The sequence below is a fragment of the Phodopus roborovskii genome, unplaced genomic scaffold, assembly GCF_943737965.1.
Source record: "Phodopus roborovskii unplaced genomic scaffold, PHOROB, whole genome shotgun sequence".
NCBI lineage: Eukaryota > Metazoa > Chordata > Mammalia > Rodentia > Cricetidae > Phodopus > Phodopus roborovskii.
In genome coordinates, this window is record NW_026125264.1 from 1,991,933 (window position 1) to 2,019,573 (window position 27,641).

The window sequence follows — 27,641 nt, forward strand, 5'->3', positions numbered from 1 at the left end:
ACTGAGCAGAAGTGAGTTGAGTATATAGTGAGGCCCCAAACAGTTGAACTAAGGAAGGGCAGAGCTGAGGGCTTCAAGGATCAGTATGACTCCTAATGACTGGCATTAATCCCAAGCCCTCAGAGTTCCCCAGTCCTGGATAGAACTATTCACATGCAAAGTAGTCCTTCAGGGGGGCAAAGAGGTGTCTGATGACTGGCACACTCCAGGACTTTCCCAGCAGCTTCTGCCGGGCACCACGGCCCATGTTGGACACATCCGTGTAGTGTGCAGGAAAGCCGAAGATCCTAGAAGAGTACAGAGCAAAACGACACAAGGTTAGAAGGGCCCATGTCCCCAGCACACTCAGAACAGTTGTGTCCTGAAAGTCCAGGCCTGGGAAAGCCACCAGGCTGCCACTGTCTCTGCATGCAACTACTCTTCCCCATGCCTTCAGTCAGGACTCTTGGGCTCAAAGGAATCTTCTAGACTACAATTCCCCTGGTTCCTCAGATCATTTGCTGATAACTGATAGTTGAGTCAAGGGTATTGGTGCTGTCTTGTGTGCCCCCCCACACACACACTGAGACTGTGCTTCGGTCCTTATGTGCTGTGCAGGGACCATTCTTAAATGCTACTGTGAATTAATCCATGAATTGCCAGTCAGCCTGCACACGTGTATGATTCAAAACACAATGAGAGAAGTTTAGCAATCAATTTTGTGGGATGGAGAGATATAGGTGTGCATATGTCTGTGTCCATGGGGTCAGAGGTCATCCTCAGTCCTCATGTGTTATTCCTTAGGGGCTATGCATTCATCTTTTTTTTTTTTTTTTCTTGAGACAGGGTCCCTTGGAATTTTCAGATTAGGCTGGCTTGCTTGCCCACACGCACCAGGGATCCTCCTGCTCTGCCTGACATACTTGGCTCAAACTGAAATCCCCGCACTTGTCATTTTTAATGACCAAGCCATCTCCTTAGCCCTGCAGTTTCTTTAAGGAGGAACAAAGTCATCCCAAAAAAAGAAGAAATAAAACCAGAACTGAGATTTGGGATGAAACTACACACTACAAAAGTCTTCAGAAAAGAGCTATAACATAAAAGAGAAAGAAAAAAAAAATCTTTGAAATCCAAGAGACAGATCTTCACATGACAATGGACAACGTAGCCCCCCCCCAAAAAAAAAAAACTGTAAGAGGTTAAAGACAGACTGTGATCAAAGAGGAATCAGCTGCCATGAGGAATGTGGCTGCAAGAGCTGAGGGGTTTCCCATTTTCCTAAGAACCCAGAGTTGGGACAGGAAAATGTAAGGGCAGTGAGGTGACAGAGGCAGCGCTATCTGATATCCTCATGTCCGAGATTTCTCATCACCACGGCGCCACCATTTCTGTGGGAAAATAAGGGCTAGTTCTGAAACGCTGTTATTATGCAGACCCTACTACACGGCTCACTGGGACCTGGAGGAACTAAGGCAACCAAGGCCAAGGAACTAAGGCTGTGTGTGCTGCTGGCTCTGACTACATTCTCCTTCCAGCCTCTGTCCCCACAGATTACCTCTCCAAGTGCAGCCTCGTTCACTGTGGTGATTAGAATGATAAACAACCTATAGTCTAAGATTGTGTTTGGATACAGTCCCCAGCTGATAATGCTTTTTGGATAGGTTCAGAAGATGTAGCCTTGCTGTAGTAATGCCACTAGGGGAGACCTTTGTGAGTTTAAAGATCCACCATTTCTAGTTTCTCTCTCTCTCCCTCTCCCTCTCCCTCTCCCTCTCCCTCTCTCTCTCCCTCTCCCTCTTTCTCCTTTCATGCTTGCAGTTCAAGATATAAGTTCTCAGCTTACCACTGGAGCCACCATGCCTGCTGCCTACTTCCCTAGCATGATGGACTCTTAGTCCTCTGGAACCATAAGCACAAATAAACTCTTTGTTTTATAAATGTCCTTGGTCCTAGTATCCTATCACAGTGATAGAAAAGTAACTAATACACTTACTTTTCAAGCTCAGTACACCACAAATCATCGTCCTTGCCATTCATGACTACAGGGAAAAGCTGGTTTTTCCCCTGTCTGATGGAGTTCGACTTGGTAGTTATTGTCTGTACTTTCTTTAACTGGAAGGGGGAAAAAATACCAAGGGGTGAGCATAGAAGGCTTCCAAGTGGAGTCAGGATCAGCTGAGTTTGGAGAGGTGGCAGGGACAGGCATACACAGAGAGAGGACAAAGAGACTGGAAGAGATTCTTTATGCTTCCCACAAATGCCACATACATCTTAGCCAAAAGTGACCATGAAGGATCACATGGTGGTCAAGACACCAGTCACTGATCAAGGGGGTCATTAAGAGCAAAAACCACCCAGACTCAGAATGGCCAACCACAGCTTGAGCAACAGGCCTTTGCTTCTCGAAGACATGGAAGAGCAGGCACCAGACGCCTTACTGTGCATCTGTGACTGCACAGCACACAGCCCTTTGCAACAGCATCCACCTCTGTTGCCACTGCAAAGATTGCCTGCAGCACAGCCTCTATGCCTCCAGCATTAACCACTGCAGAGCACGGCCACATTTTCTCACCGGGATTATTTACCAGGAACATCTCCTACTCTGTACTTGAAGAAGAGACAGAACAGTTCTGTGGGGAAAGAGGCCCAGCACCAGGAATCTGTGAGGGAGTGAGCAGGAGCCATGTGGATAGAGCCAAGGTCACAGTTTTCCAGAAGGTTCAGAACAGAACACTCAGCACCTTACCTTTGCTGTCCTACTGAACTCCAAGCAGTCCTGCAGCTCGAGCTTATCATTCTTTGAAGCTATCACAGGCCTGGGAACAGCCAAAACCCGTTATTCTCCAGCATCTGCCCTGGAGGTCTAAGGTAGATACCTCGCAAGTCAGACAAGAGATCTGCTTTGCCCAAGTGTACTCTGGCAGTGAACATGTTCAGTCACAGGATGAAAACAGACAAGCTGTGTAGTAAGAACAGGAGTCCACTAGTCCCTGAAGAGTACAGCCTGGGCCCAGATGTAATGTTTCTCTGAATTTTAGGTTTTAGCATTGGGCAAAGTGAGGCTCCCACAGAGGGACTGGAGCATTACAGTAGTCCTGTGCAGACCAGGCAAATGTGATAGAGAAACTTGGTCTAGATCAGTGGTTCTCAACCTGTGGGGCTCAAACCCGTTAGGGGTGAACAACCCTTTCACAGACGTTTCCCAAGACCATCTGAAAACACACATATTTACACTATGCTTTATAACAACCACAAAATTACAGTAATGAAGTAGCAAAAATAATTTTACGGTTGAGGATCACCACAGCATGAGAAACTGTATTAAAGGGTCACAGTATTAGGAAGATGGAGAACCACTGGTCTAAATGTTGGTGAGTCACCTTCATATGAGTGTCCCACACTTTGGAAATGAAACTCAAGAGGCTCTGAAGTGGGTACCATCCTTGAAAGGAAGGACAGTCAAACCTTTCACTTTCTCTCTGGTAACCTGTTTTGCAAAGGCAGAGACAAACAAGCTGACAGGCAAAAGCTAGAAGCTCTTCACAACATCTGTATGCAGGAGTCATCAACGCTGTAGTGGCCCCAGTTAGGGACTTCAGAGTCAAAAAGAAAAAAAAAAAGAATGATGCCACAAAGGGGCTGAGGAATCACACCAAGAATTTCCCCTGACCACACCTTTCAGCTGTCCAACACCAGCCGTGATTCTTCTTTTCCGAATGTATTTATTACTAACGTGTTTATATGTGTTTGATGTATGTGGACATGCATGCCACAGTGCATGTCTGGAGGTCAGAGGACAACTCTGTAGAGTCAGTTCTCTCCCTCCACCTTTACAGGAGTTCTGGGGATCAAACTCACTTCTATAGGAAGCTCCTTTACCCATTGAGCCACCTCACTGGCTTTCTATCCCTTTTGTGTCCTCTGTGATCCTAAATGATGTGAGGGGCCAGGAGAAAGAGGACACAGAATGCTCAGTGTTATATAGATTCAAAGATTAAGATTTATACAAAACACCAAGCATGGTGGCACATCCTTTAATCCCAGCATTAAGGAGGCAGAGGCAAGAGATCTTTGTGAATTCAAGTCCAGCCTGGTCTACAGAAGGAGTCCCGGGCCATATATGAAAAGATCTGCATAAACTAGATAACTCAGGCTCAGCCCACCTAACATTTCATACACCCACTCTGTCACCCATCAGAGCTCACTTAGAGCAGCCCATCCTCTTAGCCTGGAAGCCACCAAATGCATAAACAAATGTCCAAGTATCCTACCAGCCTACAAACTCCAGAGGTCACTGCTACCAACTTCATTTGTTTTCTCACTGGATGGCACCTTCTGCGACACATCGTAATAACTGACCATCTCACTTCCTTCTGCATACACCAACTCACTAGTGTCCCCATCTCTGAGTTCTGTCTCTTTTCCTTCTACTAGACATGGTATACCTTAATTGCTTGAATTACTTTTTGTAATGTCCTACCCCCACTAAGTGGCACCCTGTATCAGGCCTGCAGTATCCAGCCAGAGATACCTGCATCTCTCTTTGCAAGCCACTCTTGACCTAAGAGCACTAATCTCCAAGCTGGTGTGGGGATGCCTGCCCACCATCTATCCTAGAGCACTCCCTTCTGCCTGGATTGGCTCCATTCCTTTAGTTCTATTGGATGAGGCCTCTCCTTCCCCACCATACTTCCCAATGCCACCTCCCCAGCCATGAACATACAATTACTTACTGTGTTCTCTACCCCTCCCACTAATACCACTACTCTGCAAGAGCCACTGACATCATTGTGTTCCCCAGTGAACTGGCAGCAATCCAGTGCTTAGCGGGGAGAGCTTGAATGTTGAATAAATCAGCCCATGTGATTCCAAACAAGCACATGGTAGCTTTTGATTAGATGGTTCACTGAATAAACATTAACTATGCAAGGGGTAAAAACGATATTAAAAATTTGAATTTAAAAAAATTACATCTAAGGGAAATCTCCAAGCTGTTCACACTGCCAGACTCCCAAAATGTATGCTTCTAACACATCTTTGGGAAAGAGTGCCACAGCTTAGCTCATTTGCATATATGGGATGGTCACTACAGTCACGTTTCACACCTTAGTTAGCAAGCTGTTCTTGAAATCACAAAGGATGATGTAAGGAGGCCTCCTCTGCAGAAACACTTGATTTGCATCTAGTCCTGAGGACTACTGAACACTGGGTATGACCACAGAAGTGTGAGATAAACAAGGACAACACCAATGAACATGCCAAAGTGGACAAAGAAAAGCCATGTGGCCTCAACCTTACACAAAGAACTACAGGCAACAGAGGAACGCTGGGAACAGGAAGGGTGGCCTTCAGGGAAGAGCACACCAAATGGTTGTCTAGTGCCAAACAGTCAGCCCTGGAAACACACATTCAAGTAACCTTATATGGACATAATGGCTCATATTTAGGAATATGTATATGTATACAGATATACATATGTATACACTAACAATGGATAAAAAGAAAGGCCATGAATTTCAGGAGCAGGAAGGAGTATAAGGAAGGATTTGGAGGGAGGAATGTTATAATTAAATTAAAATCTCAAAGAAAAAAATTTAAGGGTAGAAAATACTCCTGACTGAGAAAACTGGAGGAAGCCGGTGTCTGTGCTACTGTTTCATACCTCGGCTCTGCCCCCTGGTTGGTCACCAGTTGCCTATAATAGGGCCCACTTCATCCCAGGGGAAGAAGGGATGGTTTCTTTAACATTTAACATTTGCAATGAAAGACTTAACACAGCAGAAGAACAGGGAGACTTCACAGTTCTCAGTCATCATGGGGACCTTGAGAAACACCCACCCTGAAGCTAAAGCAAAACAGTTGCCCAAGAAGTCCTGTCCAGGGCTCCAATTATCCAGAGCATCCTAAAGCCAGGACTTTCTAGAAAATCAGAATGTCAGACAGACTTGTACATAACTTTGCTGTCAGTTACCTGTCTCTCTCAGGGCTCTTACCTGTTCATCCCAGGTAGGTTGCCCCAGAAGTATCGGGCCCTGTGAGCAGCAGAAACCTTGATGGCATCAATCATCACTGGGTTACACTGCAAGAAGAGAAGGTGAGTCACTGGAGATAACTCAAGACTGGGCTGTCAGTCAGCCCAGGTCTGACCTGTCAGGTGACAAGGCTTTCCTAGCTACACAAGAAGGAAGGAGACATACCAGTTTCCACCCAGAGGCTGGCTAGAGCAGAGTTGATGTGTGTTCACAGCAATAGAACAGTGACCAAGACAGAAGTTGGTACCAGCAGTTGGGTAGTGCTCTGAGAGACCTGACCATACTGTTTACTGGCAGAATGTGGACTTTGAGACTTTGGATAGAAAATCAGCTGAACAATAAAGCTTAAAAGTGGGACATACTAGTAGGAACCTGGACAGTAATGCTGAGAGCAAGGTGAGCCCAGCTCAAGAAGTTTCCAAGGGGAAGCATATTAGTAAGTGACCTAGACACCATTCTTGTGATACTTTGACAAATAATGTGGCTGCTTTCTGCTCTTGTCCTAAAAATCTGTGGCTAAAGTGAAGAGGTTTTGGATTAAGGGATTTGACAGAGAAGATTTCAGGATAACAGTAGAGTGTGGTTATCAGTAATCTTTCTTATGCAGATCCATAATGAAAAAGACTAAACTGGATAAAAATAAATAAAAAATGTACAGTTTGGGGAGAAAAGGAGCACCAGAAACTGTAATGGAGCTAAGTCCAGTGTTCAAGGAGACAAGATTTAAAAAAAAAAAAAAAAAAAAAAAAAAGCCTGATGCTAAATGAAATAAAGGGAGTGGTGACCTCAGCGCAAGACCCTACCCAACTTTTTTCCCAACTTGTAAAAAGGAATTAAAGAAAAGCACTGGGTGCTGGTGGCACACACCATTAATCCCAGCACCCAGGAGGCAGAGGCAGGCGGATCCCTGTAAGTTCAAGGCCAGCCTGGTCTACAGTTCCAGGACAGGCTCCAAAGCTACACAGAGAAACCCTTTCTCAAAGAACCAAAAAAAAAAGGAAAAGAAAGCTTAAGCAGTGAAGGGAACCATGAACAACAGAAAGCCGATGTAAAAGGAACCCAAATTCCAACCCCACCAAGCAACAGAACTTGGTTCACATGGCTCTGGTTTTCGAGTCAAAAGTACAAGAAAGGGGTTGTGGAAACGTCCTCTTTTTCTAAGGAAAGCAACTGAGGCCAGCATATGTCAGGAATGTCCCTGCATAGAGGCCGTTATGTGAAGCTGTGAAGGTGAAGCCTGGATTGTGTTGGAGATCCTAAGATGTGGGAGAAGCCAGAGCAGCGGGATCCCTGCCAAAGAGAGCTGCAGACCAAGTGTGAAACCAGCCCAAGAGAGAATTCAACAAAGCTGGAAGGAATTGGAGATCTGATGTGTGCTTTCACTTCAGATGTGGAGATGTAGAATTTGGAGTTTGCCCTGCTGGATTTCGGTTTCCTATGGTCCAGTAATTTCTCACTATGTTCCCTCTCTTCTCTTTTGGAATAGTAATGTATATTCTGTGCCATTGTGTGTTGGAAGTATGTGATCTACTTTTTTATTTTGATTTTTACAGGGGATTACTGTTAAGAGATTGCCAGAAGTCTTCTAAAAGGATTTTGAACTTTTGACTTTAAAACAGTATTGAGGCTGTGAAAGACTATGGGAACTTTCGAAGTTAGACTGAATTCATTTTGCATTATGATATGACTATAAGCCTGTGGGGGTAGGGCAAAGAGTAGAATGTGATAGTTTGGATGAGAATGGCTCTCTCAGGAGCATATATTTGAAGGCTTAGTCACCAGGAAGTGGAACTGTTTAAAAGGATTAGGAGATGTGGACTTATTGGAGGCTGTTCTGGGTAGATTTTGAGGTTTCAAAAGCCCAGTCTCTCTTCCTGCTGCCTGTGGATCAGGATGCAGAACTCTCATCTACTTCTCCAGCAGCATGCCTGCCTGTATGCCATCATGCTCCCCACTGTGATAGAAACAGACTACACCTCTGAAGCTGCGATCAAGCACCTAATTAGTTTATTTTGTTAGAGTTGCCTACGTCATGGTGTCTCCTCACAGCAATAGAACAATGACTAAGACAGCTGATCTCTGCCTGTGAATGATGGGTGACAAGTCAGATTCAGACCTGCCCACTCTGAGTCATGTCAATGGCAGAGGGTGCTCAAAGGTAGAGGTACTTCACATCAAAATCTGCTAAGTCAAATCCCATTTGCAGACAGACAGTGTGGGCAATGCATGGCTCAAGAAACCCAGCCACAAGTAACATATGGCATTTGGAAATAGCCAATTCTATCACCTCTGAGGCAAAAATTGTAAAATTCTAATGAAAACTAAGAAACAGTCCAGGTGCGATACACACCTGTAACCCTGGCACTTGAGATGTGGACACAAGACCAAGAGTTGAAAAGCCTTAGCTATGTGAGACTCCATCTTTAAAAAAAAAACCAACCAAACATGGAGGTGGAGAAATGACTCAGTGGTTAAGAGCATTGACTGCGTTCAAGAGGATCTGAGTTCAATTCCCAGCAACCATATGGTGGCCCACAACTGCCTATAATGGTACCCAATGCCCTCTCTGGCATGTAAATATACATGTTGACAGATTATTCATATAATCCTTTTTGAAGAAGGAGGAGGAGAAGGGCAGTGGTGGCATATGACTTTAATTAAGTCCAGCACTTGGGAGGCAGAGGAAGGCAGATCTCTGAGTTTGTAGCCAGCCTTGTCTACAGATCAAGTTAAAGGGCAGCCAGAGCTATACAGAAAAACACTGTCTCAAAAAAAGAAAGAAAGGAAGGGAGGAAGGAAGGAAGGAAGGAAGAATAGAAGGAAGGAAGGAAGGAAGGAAAGAAGGAAGGAAGGAAGGAAGGAAGGAAGTGAATCCAAAAACCTACTTACTACAGTGTTTGATGTAATTCAAGTGGTGGATAATTAACTTCTCTGTAACCCCTAAAGCTACCATTTTCAGAAGAAAGAGAAAACAAGAAACTGTCTAAAGTAAAAGTAGAAGTTGGTGTCATTATTGGTGCCTTGCACAGGCAGGGTTATATTAGGGATAAATGTCCTCCATGCACTCACAAGTGTGCTGTATCCTTCCTACCCAGATCTAGCCACAAACGGTGGAACATTCCCACCTGTCACACTCAGAAGCCTTCAATGCCAATGTGGTCTCCCTGGCCCAAGTAGTCCTGACACTCAGACAACTCACCTCCAGGAATTGTGAGATGTCCCTCTTGTCACCGACCTCCATGGCTACCACATTCTCAAACATCCAGAAGAATGGACGGTTGTCACACTCCTCAGGACGTGAGTAATTTAGCAATCGATAAAATTCAAAGAAGAGTCGGCCAGTCCCCTCTACATCCATAAAAGAATATCAGAGAACAGGGTTTGATCAAAAGCTTCAGTATAAGCCTCCACATTCCCTGAGACCACGAGAATCCCAACAAGCCCCATCAGTAAAACCCATGTCCTTACATCCCAACCCTTCTGGTCCCCTGAAATGACCAGACAAGGACATGGGGAGCAACAGAACACCATTCACTGACATCTTTATCTGAGGACTGAGGATTTGCAAAGGGGGCAGGCAGTGCTTAAGGACCAAGGCGCTAAACAGGAAAAAGCAGAAGCCAACAGCTTCATCTCCGCCACCCCACATGGACCAGCCAGAACAAATGGCTGCTCACCGAACAGCCCTTTCCTGACAGGATTCACACAGGAGAGGTCATTGCAAGGACTTCCGCCAATCACCAAGTCGAATGGGCCCCACTCGTCAATCTGAGGGAAAACACAAAAGGCAGGGATGAGCCTGAGGAAGCGGGGACTAGAAGCCTTGCTGCTAGGATAGGGAAGATGGCTTGGAGGATTCAGGTGCCTGGCAACCTGAGAATGATCTCCAAACCCATGGAAATGTGGAAGGAGGAGAGCAACTCCATGAAGTTGCCCTTCCATCTGCACACATGTGCCAAAGTACTGGCACCCTCATCCATGTGTGCACAATCCTGGGCCTCAGAGAAAGGGATAGCCTACTATGAGACCAAGGTCCACGGTATAGAGGAACAAGCAAAATGAACCCCAGGAAAAATGCCACCCTCACATTTCCCCTTGTGATGTTCCTGACGTCATTCACGTATTTGATTTGGCCTTCATGCTTAACAGTTCCCACAGCGATGGACTCTGTACACACTTCAGAAGCAACGTACTTCTCCACTTTGATACCCAGCTCCTTGAGCACCAAGTACCCTGTGAGGGATCAAATAGGAATGTGAGGACAAGAGGCCAAGTGCAGAGCCATCAGCCCCACCCACGGTGTCCTCCTGAAGCGCACTGAAGAACCCCTTACTCCATCACTGTCACTTCAGGGTGTCTGTGTAGACTCAGGGACCCCAGAGCATTGACAGTGTTGGCTATGGTCATTCCTTCTATGTATGGGACATCTCATAAAAAGGGAAGGAGACCGGATTGAGGAAGGTAGTTGTTACCTAATTGACCATATACATAAGGAAAAGTTTAAAAAATGACACACATGACATTCTAGCTACTTCTCTTCTCAGTTGTCGCAAGAGAGACACCTTTAGCCTGCCTAGAAGATTCTTTCATTGACCCAACAGAGCATCCTCAGGTAAGACTCACCTGTTGCAATTCCATCAAACAGGGACAGGACTCTAATGGGCCTCCTCCTGGCTGCAGGAATTGCTGGGTACAACTTGGGTGGCTCCTGCCAGATAAGCAAAGAGTGAGGCCTCAGAGTGTCCATCTATCCTCCTGTACTAAGAAGCATCCATGGGAACTGGTAAGAGTATTGGGCACAGGCTGACCATTCTGTCCTTAGATGGGAGGCACAGCTGCCTCCTACAGATGCACAGAGCCAGATAGATAAGGAACTTGGGTGCTAATGGCCAAGGCCTGAGAACAGAAAATGAACTCCTACATTGTGGGAGCAACTGCCCACACACTCAGACATTTCCATCCTGTTCCCTCCTCAGAAGATACTGGAAGGAAGAATTGTCTGCTAAAGGTGTAGACTAGCAAGGGCTCTCATCCTCTGACAGGTATAGGCTCTGTGAGGTACAAATGCAGAGATGAATCTTGCTGCACATTCCCAGCTGGCCTTGACCTCACTATTTAACCCAGGCTACCCTTAAACTCATCACAAAGCTCGTGGCTCAGCTGTCTGTGCTATGAGTCTAGCCTTTGTCACTATGCTTATTACTATTAACTTTGGGGGGCTGTTTGGACACAGGATCTCAGTAAATAAGTAGCCATGATTGGCTGGGAACTCTCTTGACTGACCAGGCTGTCTTGAACTCAGTGATAGGACTGCTGGTCTCCTACATTCTGAGATTAAAGGCCTAATCCGTGCTTTTACAGATGCACAGGATTCCAGATTCTCAGGGTCTGTAATTGCACGGGACTACTGTACAGAGCCTATGTCTTACGAATTCTTCGAGGTCAGGATCAGTAGTGAAGAAGTCTTGCAGGCGCACGTTCCAATCCTTCCTGCGCCTGAGGACCCCATGGCAGCGCTGTGGAAGGCACATGTAGCAGCTCCAGGGTTCCTGCAGCTTGGCATCCTCAGCTGTCCCTGTACCCACCAGCACCTCCAGACACTCCACACAGAAGCACCTGTGCCAGAGCATCCAGAGAGAACGGGATCAGGGTTAGCAGGCCCAGTTAGTTCCGCAGGACTTGACCCCCCTGCCTGATGCTCAGTGGGGTACAACTGAGGTGCTTGGCCATCTTGTCCAGTCTCCATGGAAGGACACTCACCTGCAGCAGCTCGTGTTGCTGCACAGAAGCAGCTCTCGGCCCTCGCAGCACACGGTGCAATAGGACTGATAGCCGTCCTCATCATACATGTAGAAGAGCTCCAGAAAACGATCCTGACCACCAGAGAGAAGCCCGTGAGACCTTAGACCTGACCTCAGCCAGGCCTGGCTAGCAAGCTGGCTGGGGCCCTAGCTGGTGGCCCGGGGTGCTCTTCAGCGACAGTACATGTGAGCTGATGCCTTATGGAGGGCCTTCTCTGCTGCAGCACTGTCCTGGGAAGCTGTTCAGTAGGGCCTGGAGCAGGAACTGTGCTGGGGGGCTGGCTGGGAATGGATATGGTGGGAGGAAGGGGCAGGAAGACTTACCCTGCAACTCTGACAGAGCCCACCCTCAAAGAGGGGGTGGAAGGATACAGGGTTTTTCCTACCACAGGACAAGCAGCGATCTGAGAGAAAGACACAGTGTCAGAGTTTATGGAGATCAAGTGCCTAACCTCAGCAGCTCAAGCCTTGAAGTTGACAGCACTGAGCATCTGCCCCTGCCAGCCATGTCCCGAGGACTCTGTAGCATGTCTAGTGCCTAACTCCTTCCAGCAGCTTTTCAGATGAGATATGGTGTTTTCAGGTGATTGGCCCTAGACTCAATGGTGTTTAAACTGCCATCCCCACTTCATAGTCTGCGAAGGATGACTTCCAACTAACAAAAAGAAGCACAGGGGAGGCCAAGGCCTGGCCAGGCGGAAGGACAAGAGGCTGAACATTGTTTGGTTTGGCATCTCCATTTTCATAAACATTAAACCTCAGACATTGAGGCACTGGTAGTGGTTCTGATTGGCTTGGTGGCAGATACAGAACCTGCCTGCAACCATGCCCAATCACAGATCACTACCAACCAGACCTTGGTTGTTTTTTTTTGGGGGGGGGCTTGTTTCATGAGGCAACACTGTCTTAGCTATAAACTGATTAACTATTCCTGAAGACAAAACCTTTAAATGTCCAGTACTGTCCCAATGGACAAATGCTAAATGACTCTTGGGATACGTGGAGGACAATGGCTCAAATTGTCCAGGTGGTGGTGGCGCACACCTTTAATTGCAGCACTCAGGAGGCAAAGGCAGGCAGATCTCTGTGAGTTTGAGGCCAGCCTGCTCTACAGAGTGAGTTCTAGGACAGCCAGGGCTATACAGAGAAACCCTGTCTCAAAAACCACACACACACACACACACACACACACACACACACACACACACACACGTTTCTAAATTGTTGCTACTGCTCTAAACTTCAGCTTTTTCAGGGTACCCTGGTTCCAGATCTGTTTCCTAACCCAATAATGAGTAACTACTTGATAAATATTTGATGATTCAGGCGCATTGGGCCAAGAATGCAAATGAAGAATCCAACGAATATTCAAACTCCATTAGGTCTGTTCCTGGAAGATTTCTGAATCCCAGAGCAGTACCCAGCTAGGGAAAGGATAGCAGAGTTAGCTCAAGGAGGAACCAGTGGCAAAATGCGTCTTATTTTAACCTACAAGTTAGCTGTGCTTATTGCAGGGAAAGTTCAAGTCTCCATTGATCTGGAGTTTTCAGGTGTTGGCCAAGTGCTACAGCTTCCATTGTTCCCCCACTCCAGTCACCCTGCTCAGTGGCCACATCAGATTCGGTTAAGAATGGGAGCAAATCACACAACTTGATCCAAAAAAATGTAGCAACAAATACATAAGGAGCAGAAATGGTCCCCATCTAGACCAGTCCCCAGGGCTCGGTATTGAACCCATGCAGAAAGCCTAAGACGGGCCTGGGGCACCCCAGAAGGAAGGGCTGGGGAACAACAGTACCTTCCAGATTGACCTTGTTGTTGGTGACATCAGAAGCCATTCGTTCTGTTGAGGCAAGAGGGACAAGGTGTGAGATGAGGTGGGGATGTCTCTCCTTCCCCAGGCAGCCATGCAGCACTGTATCCCACAGCACAGTGGTCCCGAGGACCCGCTGCTCCTGGTATGCACCATGCATGGCCAGGCCTTTCAGCACACGACCCCCAAATCACCTCGGCTCTCATCATCCTCCCCTCGGTCTTTCCCACCATAGCTGTTTGTCTTGAGGCGCTTGGGTGGGGGATAGGACTCAGAAGCAGCAGAGTCATTGGTTGTGCGTCTTCGACCTTTGTTCTCTGGAAGGTAAGGAGGCAGATTTGACTGAAGGTCTAAGAGACAAGGCGGCCTAGGACAAAACCATGCTTTGCCTGGGATCCAGCTGCATCTAGAGCAGGGGACCATGATGGGTGTAGAGAACCCAGAGGGGAGCCCAGAGCAGAAGCCAATTCAGAGCTTCTCTCACCCGGGAATCAGGCCATGGGGTTTACACATCTGAATGTGTAAGAGAATCCATCCTTCTAGAGTGAGCCCAGAGCAGTGCTGGGTCACAGCTGCAACTGAGGTTCCTACAGTGATGCACACCACAATGCCAGATGGGAGCAGGGAGCTACTGAGTATTTGAAATATCAGGAGAGATATTTCTGAGGATCAGGTCCAAATTGTCAAATGATGCTACTTGTTTGGTTCATTTGGACTGATTTGAACACTTGAATCTACTTAGCCAATTTATGAAATTGGTTAATATATATTCATTAATCAATTTCAGCTTAACTTTCACGTAACGGCATAAATTTTTAGGACAGTACTAAAAGAAAAGTGAAATATCCCAATGTTTTATATAAACTAAATGTTTAAAGTTTTTAAAGTATTAGGTCAAAATGTATGGTTAGCATTAATTTCACATGATTCTTTATAATATTTTACATGAGAAAAGAATTGAATTACATTCTGTGGCTCCCACTCATTAACATTTATTCATACTTTTATTGGATCTATTGAATCCCAGGGCACATGTTTGAATCTGACTCTTCCTCTTTCACACATACTAGGAAAGAAAATCAGATACTCATCAAAAATCATGAGGAGCCAGATGTGGTGACACATGCTTGTAATCCCAGCATGAGGCCAGACAAAGTGAGACTGTTGTCTCAGAAAACAGAAACACAAGGAGCCTTTGACAAAGTGGCATTTGCTAGTGCTTATATATGCCATTAATACTAAGAAATAAAAAGGGAGCCAGGAGTCCTAAAATTATAGGAGGTTGAATATGCATCCATGGTTAGCCTGAGGGTCATATGTGAGGATGAGTGACTCAGCTCAGCTTAGGAGACTCGATTCTTCTCCACTGAGCACTGTAGATGCTAAGAAATTGCAGGACAGAGCAAAGGAAACAGAACTCAAAGATGGTGAGGGAATACCGCGTCTCCAGGGTTCAAAGCTCCCACTGCCTGCACCATTTATTCCCACCTGGTTGCTTGTTATTCGGCTTGAGGCCCTCGATGCCAGTGGGCTTGAAGCCCCCGTGGGCCCACTCCAGCATGGGCTTCAGCTTGTCCTCCAGGGAGTCTCCAGGGCTGCTGGGGAAGGTCTTGCCAGCTCGCACCCTGGCTCTCTGCCAAGACACAAATAAAGGCAGTCTGTCCATGAATGGGAGCAGGCGAATGAGGTATGTGCCAGGGTGAGCTCAGGGATTCCTCCTGCTGGGGCCAGCATTCCCTAAACACTGGTGTCTTTCAGGGCTGCACAGCTGTCCTTGGCTTTGTTATGTGACAGGGGCCTGCTTTTGAGGGACTGGTTAGGAAACAATAGACTATTGGAGCAGGCACCACGCACAACCTCTTCCCTGTAGAATCAGAGAGTGGGCAGCTCTCTCCCAAGGGAGGGTTTCAACTCAGCTTTGTTACTTAAAATGCAGGAGCTTCAGACACCTTTGCCTTACCCTTACCCTCCTGTAGCTTGTCTCAGACAACAGACTTCTTGCTGTGTCTTTCCTGAGATATGAATGTCGTCAGGAATTCCTCATTTTAAGGACAATGCCAATTTACATGCCTAATTAGGCCCTTGGCCAAGTGGGCAGGCTGGTAGGGGCTGGAGGGGAGTAGTGGGGAGCATAATGACCCAGAGAATATAGCGTCTACAGACTAGGGGAGTAGGCAGCGGGCCTCAGCTGCCTCCTTTAGGCCTTGAAGGACCCCGCTTGAAGAAAGAAAGCTCAGTGGTCTCTGGGGCAGCCTATGCTGCAGTATCAATATTGCCCCTGTGACATATGTCACTCTGGTCCATTGTCACATGCTGCTTAAGCTCACTGAAGGCTGGTGCTGGAATCGAAAGGCCTGTCCCTGTCTCAGACTCAAGTATATTTATTTCAAGTGTCTTCCAAAACTCCCTGTCCTGGGAAAGCTGGGCCCATTAAGACTGTGACAGGGACAAAGGAGAACAGCAAACAGCGGAGGGTATTACAAACATCACACCCTTGAGAACAGCAAGAAGGTAGAACTGCTTCCAACAGGAGATACATGGGTTATCGCATGCGGTAAAGATGGCTGTAGGTGGGATGAAAGACAGAAGCTTGCCCATAAAGATGAGATCTTTCTCTTAATCAAGAAGTCTGGCTTCTTGATGCTGTCAGCAGGTCTCCCCACATCATTTCTTTGGAATTTGATGACATTACTTCTGCTTGCTCTCCCAGCTGGGCTACTCCAGCTGGCTAGATATTAAGAGCATCGGATATGCGCCGTTTTTCTGTCTACCTGCGGTGTCTATCTGAAGCTTGCTATTTGTTCTTTTACTTTTGCTTGATACTCACTTAATAACCTCACTCTTTTGAAACCAGCTATCCAGACATTCTCCACATGAAATACCCACCCACAAGGCAGTAATCGCCTTTCCCGGTCCAGCTGGCAGTACCAGAAACTCAAATTCCTTTGCCAAGCAGGCCCTCTATCTTTGGCATTCACCACCTCCATGGTATCCCTGTTTCCTCCAGGCCAACCTTGGCAACACAATGGTGTGAGCTACTGTTTAGTGGCTCTCTCTTCCTCCCAGCTCTTAAGATCAAGACCTCATTCCTACACCTGTGTTACCTTTAGAGTGTGGTATATGACCTTCCTATAAGAAACCATTTTATAACCAAGTGGTGGTGGCACACGCCTTTAATCAGCAGGCAGAGACTGTTGGATCTCTGTGAGTTCGAAGCCAGCCTGGTCTACAGAGCTATTTCCAGGGCAGCTAGGGCTAACCAGAGAAACCCTGTCTCGAACAAACTAACTAAATAAATAAATCTGAACCAGCTTATTGAAGGGGTCCAGTTTATAATGCGGGCTAACCAGTCAGCCAAGGGCCACCAGTTGGTCAGCAGAGACCTAGGAGAGAAAGACATCACCAATATCTACCTGTATACTTGTTCACCCAGGGCCTATTCCTGGAATGGTTCACAGATGCCAAAACCAAAGGGGGGGACAGTATATAACACATATCATGGATTCTGAAACAAGGACACGTGATACTCCAAGTATGAGAAAGAAAGACGCTCAGAATGGGAACAATAAGATACATCCTATTTGTGTTCACATGTGTGCACACATCTATGAACAGTCAGTGTCACTGGTATAGTCATGAGACTCAGTCCTGAAACTGACTTAAATGTATTTTGTGCAGACTCTTTGCCCTTCCCTAGTGTGAGGGCAGCTACTGAGTCTTCAGATTCGTTCAATTAGCGCCAATCATGCATAGGTCCAGAGAACGTGCTTGGCACGGCGAGAGCTCTTACTACTCGCAATGATCGTGAGTGTTGATCATGAATGAATGGCAAGTTGCATGTTACAAGTCTCCAGACAATGCAGAAATGTTGTGGGGTGGTGTTCCTAGTGACGGGGAGATAAAGCAGATATTCCAGGCTGCCTTTCACAATCGTAGGACGTATGGGATGTCCCAGGATACAATGCTTGCTTTCATACTCAGACCCATCGAGTGCTCAAGGCCTCAATTCTGTGGTGCAGCCACCATGGGTGACAAGCCAGTTCCTCTACTCAACATGAGCAGAACATAGCAGATAACTAGGTAGGCTCTGGGCAGGTCTTGACCTTTGGCCAGGACCATAGCACATTGTAATCCCATCCCACAATCCTCTCTCACCATACTGCATCTTATTGCCACTGACCCTGTTTAGAAATGAGTATGGCATGTCTCACTAAATGTAGCAAGCATCCCTTCCAGGCCACACAAGTCATTGAGCACACGTCCCGGGAGTGTGATCCTTCCACCCTGGCATAAGCCCAGGACACTTATCCTTTTCTGCCATCTGCTGGTCACACAGCACAACTGCATGAAGTTTCTCATAGCAATTTGATAGCAGTTTTTGTTGTTGTTGTTGTTTTCTTTTCCTCTTAGGAAATTTTATGTGTGGAAATGGCCCCAAGGGAATGTAACTCATGAGAAAACCGGGACCTCAAACTGAGGCTGAACCCTAGTAATGTTCTTTTTAAAAGGGCTTACAATTTCATGTGTATTTTTCCACGTGAGTGTGCCACATATGTGCTAGTGCATTCAAAACTCAGAAAAGGGTGTCGTCAGGTACCCTGGAACTAGAGTTGCAGGAGGTTGTGAGCTGCATGCAGGCAAAACATCCACATCCATAAAACAAACATTTTAATTCAATTAAATTCTGCCTGCAATAAAAATAAAGTAAGGTTGAGGGCTCATTGGATAAAGCACTTGCCATGCAAGTGTGAGCACCAGAGTTCAGAACCCATTTAAAACTACATGCAATAATGCATTTCTGTTATCTGACCTAGGACATGAAAGAGGTGGCTACAGAAGAAGCCTTTGAAGCCTGGGGGCTAATGCCTGTCTCACAAAGTGGCAAATGAAGGAGACCACATCTCAAAGCACATGGGAGCCAAGGACTGACACTTGAGACTGACCCCTGTCTTCTACACACACTATGGCATGTGCACAAACACACTAACGGGTGGAGAGGTGATTGAGGAAACATCTGATGTCAACCTCTGGCTTCTGTCTGCACAGGTATACACTGCACATATGCACATGCACACATGGAGAGAGAGAGAGAGAACACTGTCCGTGTTGGTGTCCAGGAGCAGAGTGGGGCAAAGGAAGGGCCATGTTGAATTTGGAAAATATTTAGAATTTAAAAATGACAATTGCTGTGCATGGTGTCATACACCTTTAATCCCAGCACTTGGGAGACAGAGGCAGGTAGGTGGATCTTGGTGAGTTCAAGGCCAGCTTGGTCTACAAAGAGAGTTCCAAGACAACCAGGACTGATACACAGAGAAATCCTGTCTCAACAAAACAAAACAAGGCAACAATCATAGTGGTTGATCACTCTATATAACTATATAAGCACCTATATCCAGGTGCTTAAGGCAGTGTGGTAGTTTGAATGTAATTGGCCCCCATAAGCTCATAGGGAGTGGCACTATTAGGAGGTGTGGCTTTGTTGGAGTAGGTATGTCCTTGTTGGAGGAAATGTGTCACTGTGGGGATGGGCTTTAGGGCTACTATGCTCAAGCTACATCCAGTGTCACAGTCCACTTCCTGTTGCCTGTGGATGTAGAACTCTCAGCTCCTTTTCCAGCACCGTGTCTGCCTGCATGCCATGTCCCACTGTGATGATAATGGACTAAACCTCTAGAACTGTACGCCACCCCTGTTAAATGGTTTCCTTTATAAGAGTTGTCGTGGTCGTGGTGCCTCTTCACAGCAATAGAAACACAAAACAGGCAGAATTCCTTTTCAGTGGTACCTGAAACTTGGTGTTGTCTCCACCTCTGCTTTCCACATCCACCTGTGTGGTATCCACGCCCTCCTGATGGCTGTCCTGGCTCAAGATAACCAGCGGGGTATTGATGCTCTGGGATATGGCTTCTTCATCTGTGAGGTCAATGGTGGGGTACGGGCTAGTAGGGGACAGCCACAGTGTACTTGCTGAAGTGGTTGCTTGCCAACTCGGGGACTGTAAACAGAAAGAAAAGGTCAATCCCAGCAAAGCAAAGCAGGTGGGAGTGTATAAGAACAGCCTCCCCTCATCAGATCCCATGCAAGCAAGAGTGAACCGGGACCCTTTTGTTTTATAAGAACAAGACCCCGAGGCAGAGCAGAAATAGAATAAGGGTGAGAGTGTAATGACAGGTAATGACCAGATGATAAGCTGAGCTCAGAGAGTGTGGGGTCTCTGGGAAACTGGCTCCTGTGCATCTGGAAACAGAAGTAGAATGTGCTGGACCTGCTGGGGTTGCCTCAAGACAGCGGGAAAAGCCACAAAGGCAAGGGTGATGGATGCCAGTGGCTTTCAGTTCAGCTCCAAGGTGGGCCAGAACTGGGCCAAGGGAATTCTTGCCTCCTCAGCATAGTTCCAACAAGGGCAGGCCAAGAGTGAAGCCATAGGCTTAGGACCTTACCTAACACTCAGGAAAGAGGCAGACCTTGTCCTGTAGCTGTATTTGTTTGTTGGTTGTTTTTAATAAAATACAACTGGAGCTAGTTAACAAAAAGATTTGGGGCTAGAGCGATGGCTCAGCAGTTGAAGTCTTTACTGCTTTTCCAGAGGACTTGAGTTCAGTTCCAGGCACCCTTCTCATGTGGGCTTACAGTGTCTGTAATTCCATTCCAGAGGATCCCATGCCATCTTCTGGCCTCTGAGTACAGGCGCAAGTATGACATTGCACACAGAGACATATGAATAAAAGTAAAACCACTTCTTAAAGATCTAATACAGCTTTTGTTCTTCCTTTTGGTTTTTCGAGACAGTGTTTCTATGTTTAGACCTGGCTGTCCTGGAACTCACTGTGTAGATCAGGCTGGCCTCAAACTCACAGGGGTCTGTCTGCATCTGCCTCCCAAGTGATGGAATTAAAGGTGCACGCAACCACTACCCCACTAATCTGACATAGATTTAAACACAGGCATGGGGCAAAGTCTATGTGCCTGAGCTCAGCAAAAGGGAACTTACTGCTGGGATTTTAGAGGGTGTCCTGGTCTCCCAGCAGAATTTGGGCATCGCTAGAGTGCCAGAGCCACTGCTGTCCTCCACCTCGCCATCTCTACCTTCATCTCCAGCTCCTGTCAGGTCCTGTGAAAAGGAAACAGCTTTCCAGTATCCCCAAGTAACACAAGCAAGACAGCTAAGGAAGGCGAATGGCGTTGAAGTGCATAATGATGTCACTCTAAGGGTCCCTAAAATACTTCCACCCATGTCATTTTGCTCTAATAAGACTCCGTAGGCCCTTCTTCCACCACGGGGAGCACAATGCACTGACTTTGAAGAGATGAAGGGCAGAGAGGGCACCAGAACTTCTCCACCCTAGAGTTAAGTCCATCATCTCAGAACAAGCCAGTCTTCCCAAAGAGATTCCAGCAAACTGCGGTGTGCCCAAACCTGTGGGAATCCTACCAGATGATAACAGGGAGTCATTTACCAAAAGCCACTGAATTTCTTTGGATAGCCCAGAAAGAGAACCTGCCCCTTTCCTTCGGTCACGCCTGTCCCTCCTGCGGCAGTCCTTGCTCCCAGAATTGAAACAAAGAGTAGGTCTACCCCTGTGATCTTTGATGAATCCCAGGAAAAAACTGGATAAAAAAAACAAATGAAGTTCATTTTTTATATAGAAATTGGGGCATCCAATCCATAGAATATTGATGATAGTATGAATGCTTCCATGGCAAATAGAGTAAGAGAAACTTCTCTTCCCAGGTCCTGTCAGTGAATTTTCAGGGCTAGAGAGATGGCTCAGTGGTCAAGAGCACTGGCTGCTCTCTGACTGCTCTTCCAGAGGACTCGGGTTTAATTCTTAATACCCACAAGACAGCTAACAACTGGCTATAGCTCCAGGTTCAGGGCATTTGACACTTCTCTGGCCTCTGAGGACATCAACCACAGTACAGGCAAAATACTTATCACATTAAAAATAAATAAGCCAGGTGGTGGTGGTGCACACCTTTAATCCCAGCACTGGGGAGGCAGAGGCAGGCAGATATCTGTGATTTTTGAGGCCAGCCTGGTTTACAGAGTGAGTTCCAGGACATCCAGGGTAATTACACAGAGAAACCCTGTCTCAAAAGATAGATAGGTAGGTAGATAGATAGATAGATAGATAGATAGATAGATAGATAGATATTTTTAGAAATTAAAAAATAAGTGAATGTTCAATTAAAAGAAGATTCAATTATTTTCTTCATTTGCATAGCAGATTAGTAAGGATGTAATTTACATATTATTTACACTATGCCACCAGCTCTAGAAAAGTTATTAATAGACATGATCAAGTTCAAAGTAGGTAAAGAAGATTCATCAGTTTCTGAATTTGTGGGAAATAGAGACCAGCTCAGACAACAGTGAAACATCCCCCTTTGCTAAGGGATTCAGATTTAAATCAGTTCTTGGGAATTCATCAGGGCAACATCAATGAGCACAGGGGCTCTAGGTTAAGTACTGTCAACAGGCTGTCAATAAAATGACATGCAAGCCTGGGGAACCAGATGCATGGCCTGGGTCTCTGGGGTCTTAAGTAGTATCTATTTGAGATTCAAACAGAAACTTCATTCCAGTGTGGAAACCTCAGTTGTTGAAAAGAACTTGGAGACTGCCTTTGCCAGTGCTGCCCTGGAGCATCAGCCTGCCTCCACGGGAGCTCCATCCCAGCTGCTGGACCATGCTTAGAGCATCAGCCTGCCTCCACTGAGCTCCATCCCAGCTTGTAAAGCTGAAAAAACAACACACCAGTCTCGGCCAGAACAATCTATGGCATGCATTTATGTTTTCAGAACCACTTGGTGACTACATACATCTTAGTGTTGCTGTTGAATGAAATGCTGACAGAAATGGGAAGACACTCAAATTATTTTGTTCAATAAACGCATGAAATTCAGGCAGAAACAATGGTTGCTAGCAAATCAGATAAAATATATCAAGCTAAAAAACAAAAGGCACATGAAAGACCAAACCATAATAAGCAGAGATCGATACTGAGGGGATCTGTAGAACAATTCAAAAGGAAGTGTCAAGATCTGAGCAAGAATGACTGAAACAGTTGAACAGTGCCGTCGCCCAGGGAGAAGGCAGCAGCCTATAAAGCACTGGGAGGCAAAGACCAGTGAGAATAGCCCTGCCTCTCCTAGCACACACCTTTAATCCCAGTGTTCAGGAAGCAGTTCAAGGCTAGCCTTGAACTCTACACCAGCCAGGGCTATGCATTACTGTCTAAAGGGAAAAAAAAAAAAAAAAGCAAAACAACTATTCCTGTTGAGATGTGAGATGTGTGATACTTCATTCATGGTAAAATAATTTAGAACTATCTAAATAAACCACTGTATGTTTTATGAGTTACATGGAATGGATATGTTTATTATTGTTGTTATTAGAAGCTACATGTCCTAATCCTATCTGAATTTAGGGGACTGTGGCATGACTTTCTACAATATTTTGCTGACTTAAACATGACTGTATGTTAAATACTTGCACTAAAAAGTGCACAGTGTGAGATGTAGAGAAGACTCAGCAGTTAAGGACACTGGCTGCTCTCCCAGAGGACCTGTATTCAATTCCCAGCATCCACCAGAGTTACAGGCTCACAAAGACCTGTAACTGCAGTTCCAGAGGATGATGCCCTCTTCTGGCTTCTTTGGGCACTGCATGCACATGGTGCACAAACATACATGCAGGCAAAACACCCATAAACATAAAACTTTTTTTTAAAAAGTAATTGAAAAATGAAGTAACAGAAAAAAGTAAAGTAACAGAGAAGCCTTGCTTCAAAAAACAAAAAAATTAAAAAATTAAATAAAAATAAAAAGTGCAATGTAGCCAGGCATAGTGAAGCAAGTCTTTAATCCCAGACTTTAGAGGCAGAGGCAGGTGGATCTCTGTCAATATGAGGCCAATGACAGCCAGAACTACATAGTAAGATTCTGTTTGGAAAATGCAGAGTGCAGGAGGGCATTGTGAGGCCAGGAAGTTTTACAGTCTTTTTTCTGTATATTATGTTCTGTACCAAGGCTATCTATCCTCGTTATTTTTTTAAGGGGAGAACCCAAACACACTACCACAAATTATGTAGTCGACTTTCCCATCTTTGAGGAAATCACAGGGGTCGGGCATCCAGTGTACAATGATTAAGCATCATCCTGGGAAGAAAACGCCTCCACATCACAGCATGCCCCTCCCAGGTAGCCCTTACCCTTCTTATGAAGTGACTTGCAAATGCACTGATTAATGTCCACTTATACATCCCTGTGCAGAAATTACGATTTTGTGATTCCAGTAATGAACCTATATTCCCTGTGAAGTTCTGGCAATAAATTACTTCAGTGCGCAGACATTAAAAAGATTTTATGACAGCTAACCACAGGGTCACAAATCCAAATTGTGATCAGCAAGTGGTAGAAACTGGACAAATACACAGTGCTGCCTAGCAGGGGGTCCTGGTGATTTTTGCCATTCACAACACGTGTGAGAAGTACACACAGGCCAACTGACCAAGTTGGACACCTGTTAATAAAATAACCAAGAAGCAATGTCATTAACTTTATCCTTGGTCTTACACTAAGCCCAGCATGCATGGAACACAGACATAGAACAGTGAAAAGTCTAGAGGCCTGGCCAAAGTATTAAGAACCTAACTTTCATTTGGTACTGTGTGGCCTTGCTAGTCTGTTCCTTAGATGGACAGCCCTTCCACCAGATCAGCGCGTAGACACATTTATCTCCGTGCCAGGCTCAGATTTAAGTGCTCTTACTGCTAACAAGCCACAGAAACACAACAGCAATCCCTGCAGGCCACCTCTGAGACAGCTCACAACAAAGTGCAGGCTACCCTCAGAGTGCTGGGGCAACAGGTGTGTGCCACCTGCCTTAGTTTCCCATTGTTCCTGAACATCACCTGGGTCCCCTCAAGGGGCTTCCCATCACCTCCAGGGGACCAAAAGCCGAGTGAAGACACGTTTACTGCTGTGATCTCTCTGTACTGTGCCGGATGCCTGATGATTGGGGGCAAAACCCAAGCTAACAAGAGAATGATAAAATAGAATACCTTTGTATTGAACTGTATTCTGTATGTTTTCCATTAGCTTTTCCATTAGCACAGGTTTAAAATTAAAGTCTTTGATTCACTTTGAATTGATATTTTTTTACAGGATAAGTATTATTAATCTCTAAATCGGGCGTTGGTGGCACACGCCTTTAATTCCAGCACTCACGAGGCAGAGGCAGGCATATCTCTGTGAGTTTGAGGCCAGCCTGGTCTACAGAGCAAGTTCTAGGACAGGCTCCAAAACAATAGAGAAACCCTGTCTCGAAAAACCAAACAAGGAAAGAAAGAAATACTAATCCAATTTTAGTCCTCTACAGGTGTGTCTTAGTTAGGCTTTTTATTACTATGGAAAAACATCATGACCAGAGCAACTTATAAAAGAAAGCATTTAATTGGGCTTATGGTTTCAGAGGTCTAAAAGTCTTTGACAGCAGGGACAGCTGAGAGCTCACATCTTGATCCACAAGTAGGAGCGAGAGAGAGCTCACTGGGGATGGCACAAGTTCCTGAAACCTCAAAACCCACTCCCAGCAGCACACCTCCTGCAACAACCCACACCCCCTAATCCTTCCCAGCACCAACCAGAGACCAAGTATTCAAACATATAAACCTATGGAAGTTATTCTTATTCAAATGGCTATAAGACGGATAACCAGCTTTGCTAGCACCATTTGTTTAATACGTTGTTTGGGAGCTGGTGGGACAAAGAGAGACTCTACAGGACTTTGATAAGGACTGCATCAAATCTGTAAATTACTTATGTTTGTAGTCATTTTTACATTATTTCTGTTAATCCAAGACCATGGAAGGCCTTTTTATCATTTAGTTTCATCTCTCATTTCTGTTCTCAATGTCTCAAAGTTTCCATTATAAAAGTCTTTCATTTTCTTGGTTAGGTTCATTCCAAAGTATTTTATGTTTGGGAGTTTCTTCGGTTTGGGGTTTTTGTTGTTTATGTTGTGTCTTGTTTTTTTGTGATAAGAATATAGGAAATTAAAAACCAAACTTTAAGGACTGGGATATAGCCCCATGTTAGACCATGAGTGAGGCTGCCGGCTTGATTCCCAGCAAGGAAACAAGGTGTGGTGATGTGTGACTATAATCCTAGTCTGCACAAAGGTTTCCAGGCCCAGCAGGGCTACTCAGACAGATCCTGTCTCAACATGAAACAAAATAAGACAAAACAACAAGTCCAAACAAGGTATGACCACATTAGAATAGGTGAAATTTGCTGTATTAATTAACTTATCAAAAATATTGATCACATAAATTAAGAACCAATTTCAGAAACAAGCAAGGACCTAATAACTCAGAACTTTCCAGACTGATAAAATAAATGAATGGAGACTTTAACGTTGAGCCTCAGGGTGCCTGATGAAAGCAAGAAGAAATGCCCAGAACCCTGGAAAGGAGATGGTACCTGAATGTAAGTGATTGTGTTGGAGACCCTCCTCTTGGACTGTCGTGAGCTTGCTCTGCAGCCTGTGGGAGACAGAGTCAGAGTACACGTTCAGAGGAAGGGCAACAGGCCTTCTCTAGTGTTCCCCCAACCCAGTCATCAGCAGAGACTTGCTGTGTCCCTGTGTCCTCTATGTACTCATAAAGCAACAGGGCACCGGCTCATGCCTTCCTCCCTGCAAGCTAAGTAGGAACACGTAGGGTTCTAGTATGGAGGGGAGGTGTCCATTTCCTTCAAGAAAGTCACTGCCTAATCCTGTGATGGCAATTCCATTTAAATGAACAATCTGGTTTCTGATAGTGACTGCATTTCCAATATTTGGATGTGGCCAAGTGGCTACTAGGGTAAACATGGCAACTGGCCACTTTTGCCCTTACAGAAAGTTCTGATTGGAGCCATAGGTCTCAAGGACAGGACTGGACAACGTAGGAGGCTTCAAATCATGGGGACTGAATTCCAGGTGTTCTGTATGAGGAAGGGACAGTAGGAAACACCTCTCATCCATGATGATGTCATGTCAGCACAAGATCCAGTCCATGCTGAGAACAGCCCTACGAGAAATGACAGAGTAGGGATCTGCCACCGTGGGTTCTCAGAGCTTTGGTGTCGCCTCTGCCCTGTGGGAGTAGACCAATCCCCTTTAAGGAAGCATGGGAGGGCTCTCAGAGTCACCGTAGGTTCTGAGCCAGGGAGAAGCTCTTGTCCCTCTGAGCTATGTGTGCAGCTGTACCTGTTGTGTGAGAATATAATCCCACCCCCAGCTCCTCCCTGCACACCTACCACTGGTCTCCACTGTGCAGAATGCCTCCAAGACTCGGGTCAAGGGGACATTCCTGGCATCTGAGGACTGCTCACTGCAGGTCCCATTGATGATGACACAGTCCTCACGTCCACTGACACCTCCTTCATCATTGAGGTGTCTGCTGTTTCCCTTCATTGTTGTCTGTGGGAGAAGGCCAGAACAGATGGGAAGGAAGGAGACAGGGGCATGAGAGGGCAGGTCACCCCAACTTTCCCACCATGGGCTTCGTGTCCTTGCTTCAAGAGAGACCCCCGTGACCTAATCTCTGGGTGATATTGGACTCCTGAACCCTATCCTGGGACCCTCATCAAACTCAGAGGCTCAGGGTTTGGTTCCAAGTATCAAGTAGCCTAGAAGGCTCAGATACCATCACTCAAGAGAGAGCTGGTGTCTGAGAGGAAACTGTTGTATGACAACTCTTCTAACAATGCCATTTAGGGCATGCTTGCCTGGACCTGCTTGAGACAGCCTAAGTTCCCTTCTGTCCCTGCCCAGCCTCTGCAGAGCCTCAAGAAGCCAGTGCACCCTTTTCCCTCACAGCCCCTTTGTTTGCTCTCTCTCCAGGTCTCCTTCCCTCTGCCCCTCCTCTCAGACAGGCTTCTCTCTTCTCCATAGCAGCACAAGACCCACCCCAGCCCATCCTCTGGGGCCCATTGGTCCGTTGGCCTGTCACTCATTCCCTCCCT

The 27,641-nt window shown here is 46.0% G+C and overlaps 1 protein-coding gene across 1 annotated transcript; it reads right to left on the reverse strand.

Moving 5' to 3' along the window:
- On the reverse strand, positions 1-27,090 carry LOC127228990 (DNA (cytosine-5)-methyltransferase 3C). The gene is made up of 18 exons (XM_051194052.1): positions 26,934-27,090; positions 26,115-26,176; positions 20,620-20,739; positions 19,414-19,623; positions 15,114-15,258; positions 13,820-13,942; positions 13,611-13,655; positions 12,137-12,216; positions 11,772-11,884; positions 11,441-11,627; positions 10,635-10,719; positions 10,099-10,244; positions 9,689-9,779; positions 9,211-9,359; positions 5,973-6,058; positions 2,726-2,795; positions 1,973-2,091; positions 1-287 (listed from the first exon to the last, which is right to left on the reverse strand). The coding sequence occupies exons 1-18, from the start codon at positions 27,088-27,090 to the stop codon at positions 146-148; spliced, it is 2,130 nt and encodes a 709-aa protein (XP_051050009.1). The 3' UTR covers positions 1-145.
- Positions 27,091-27,641: the final 551 nt, after the last annotated feature.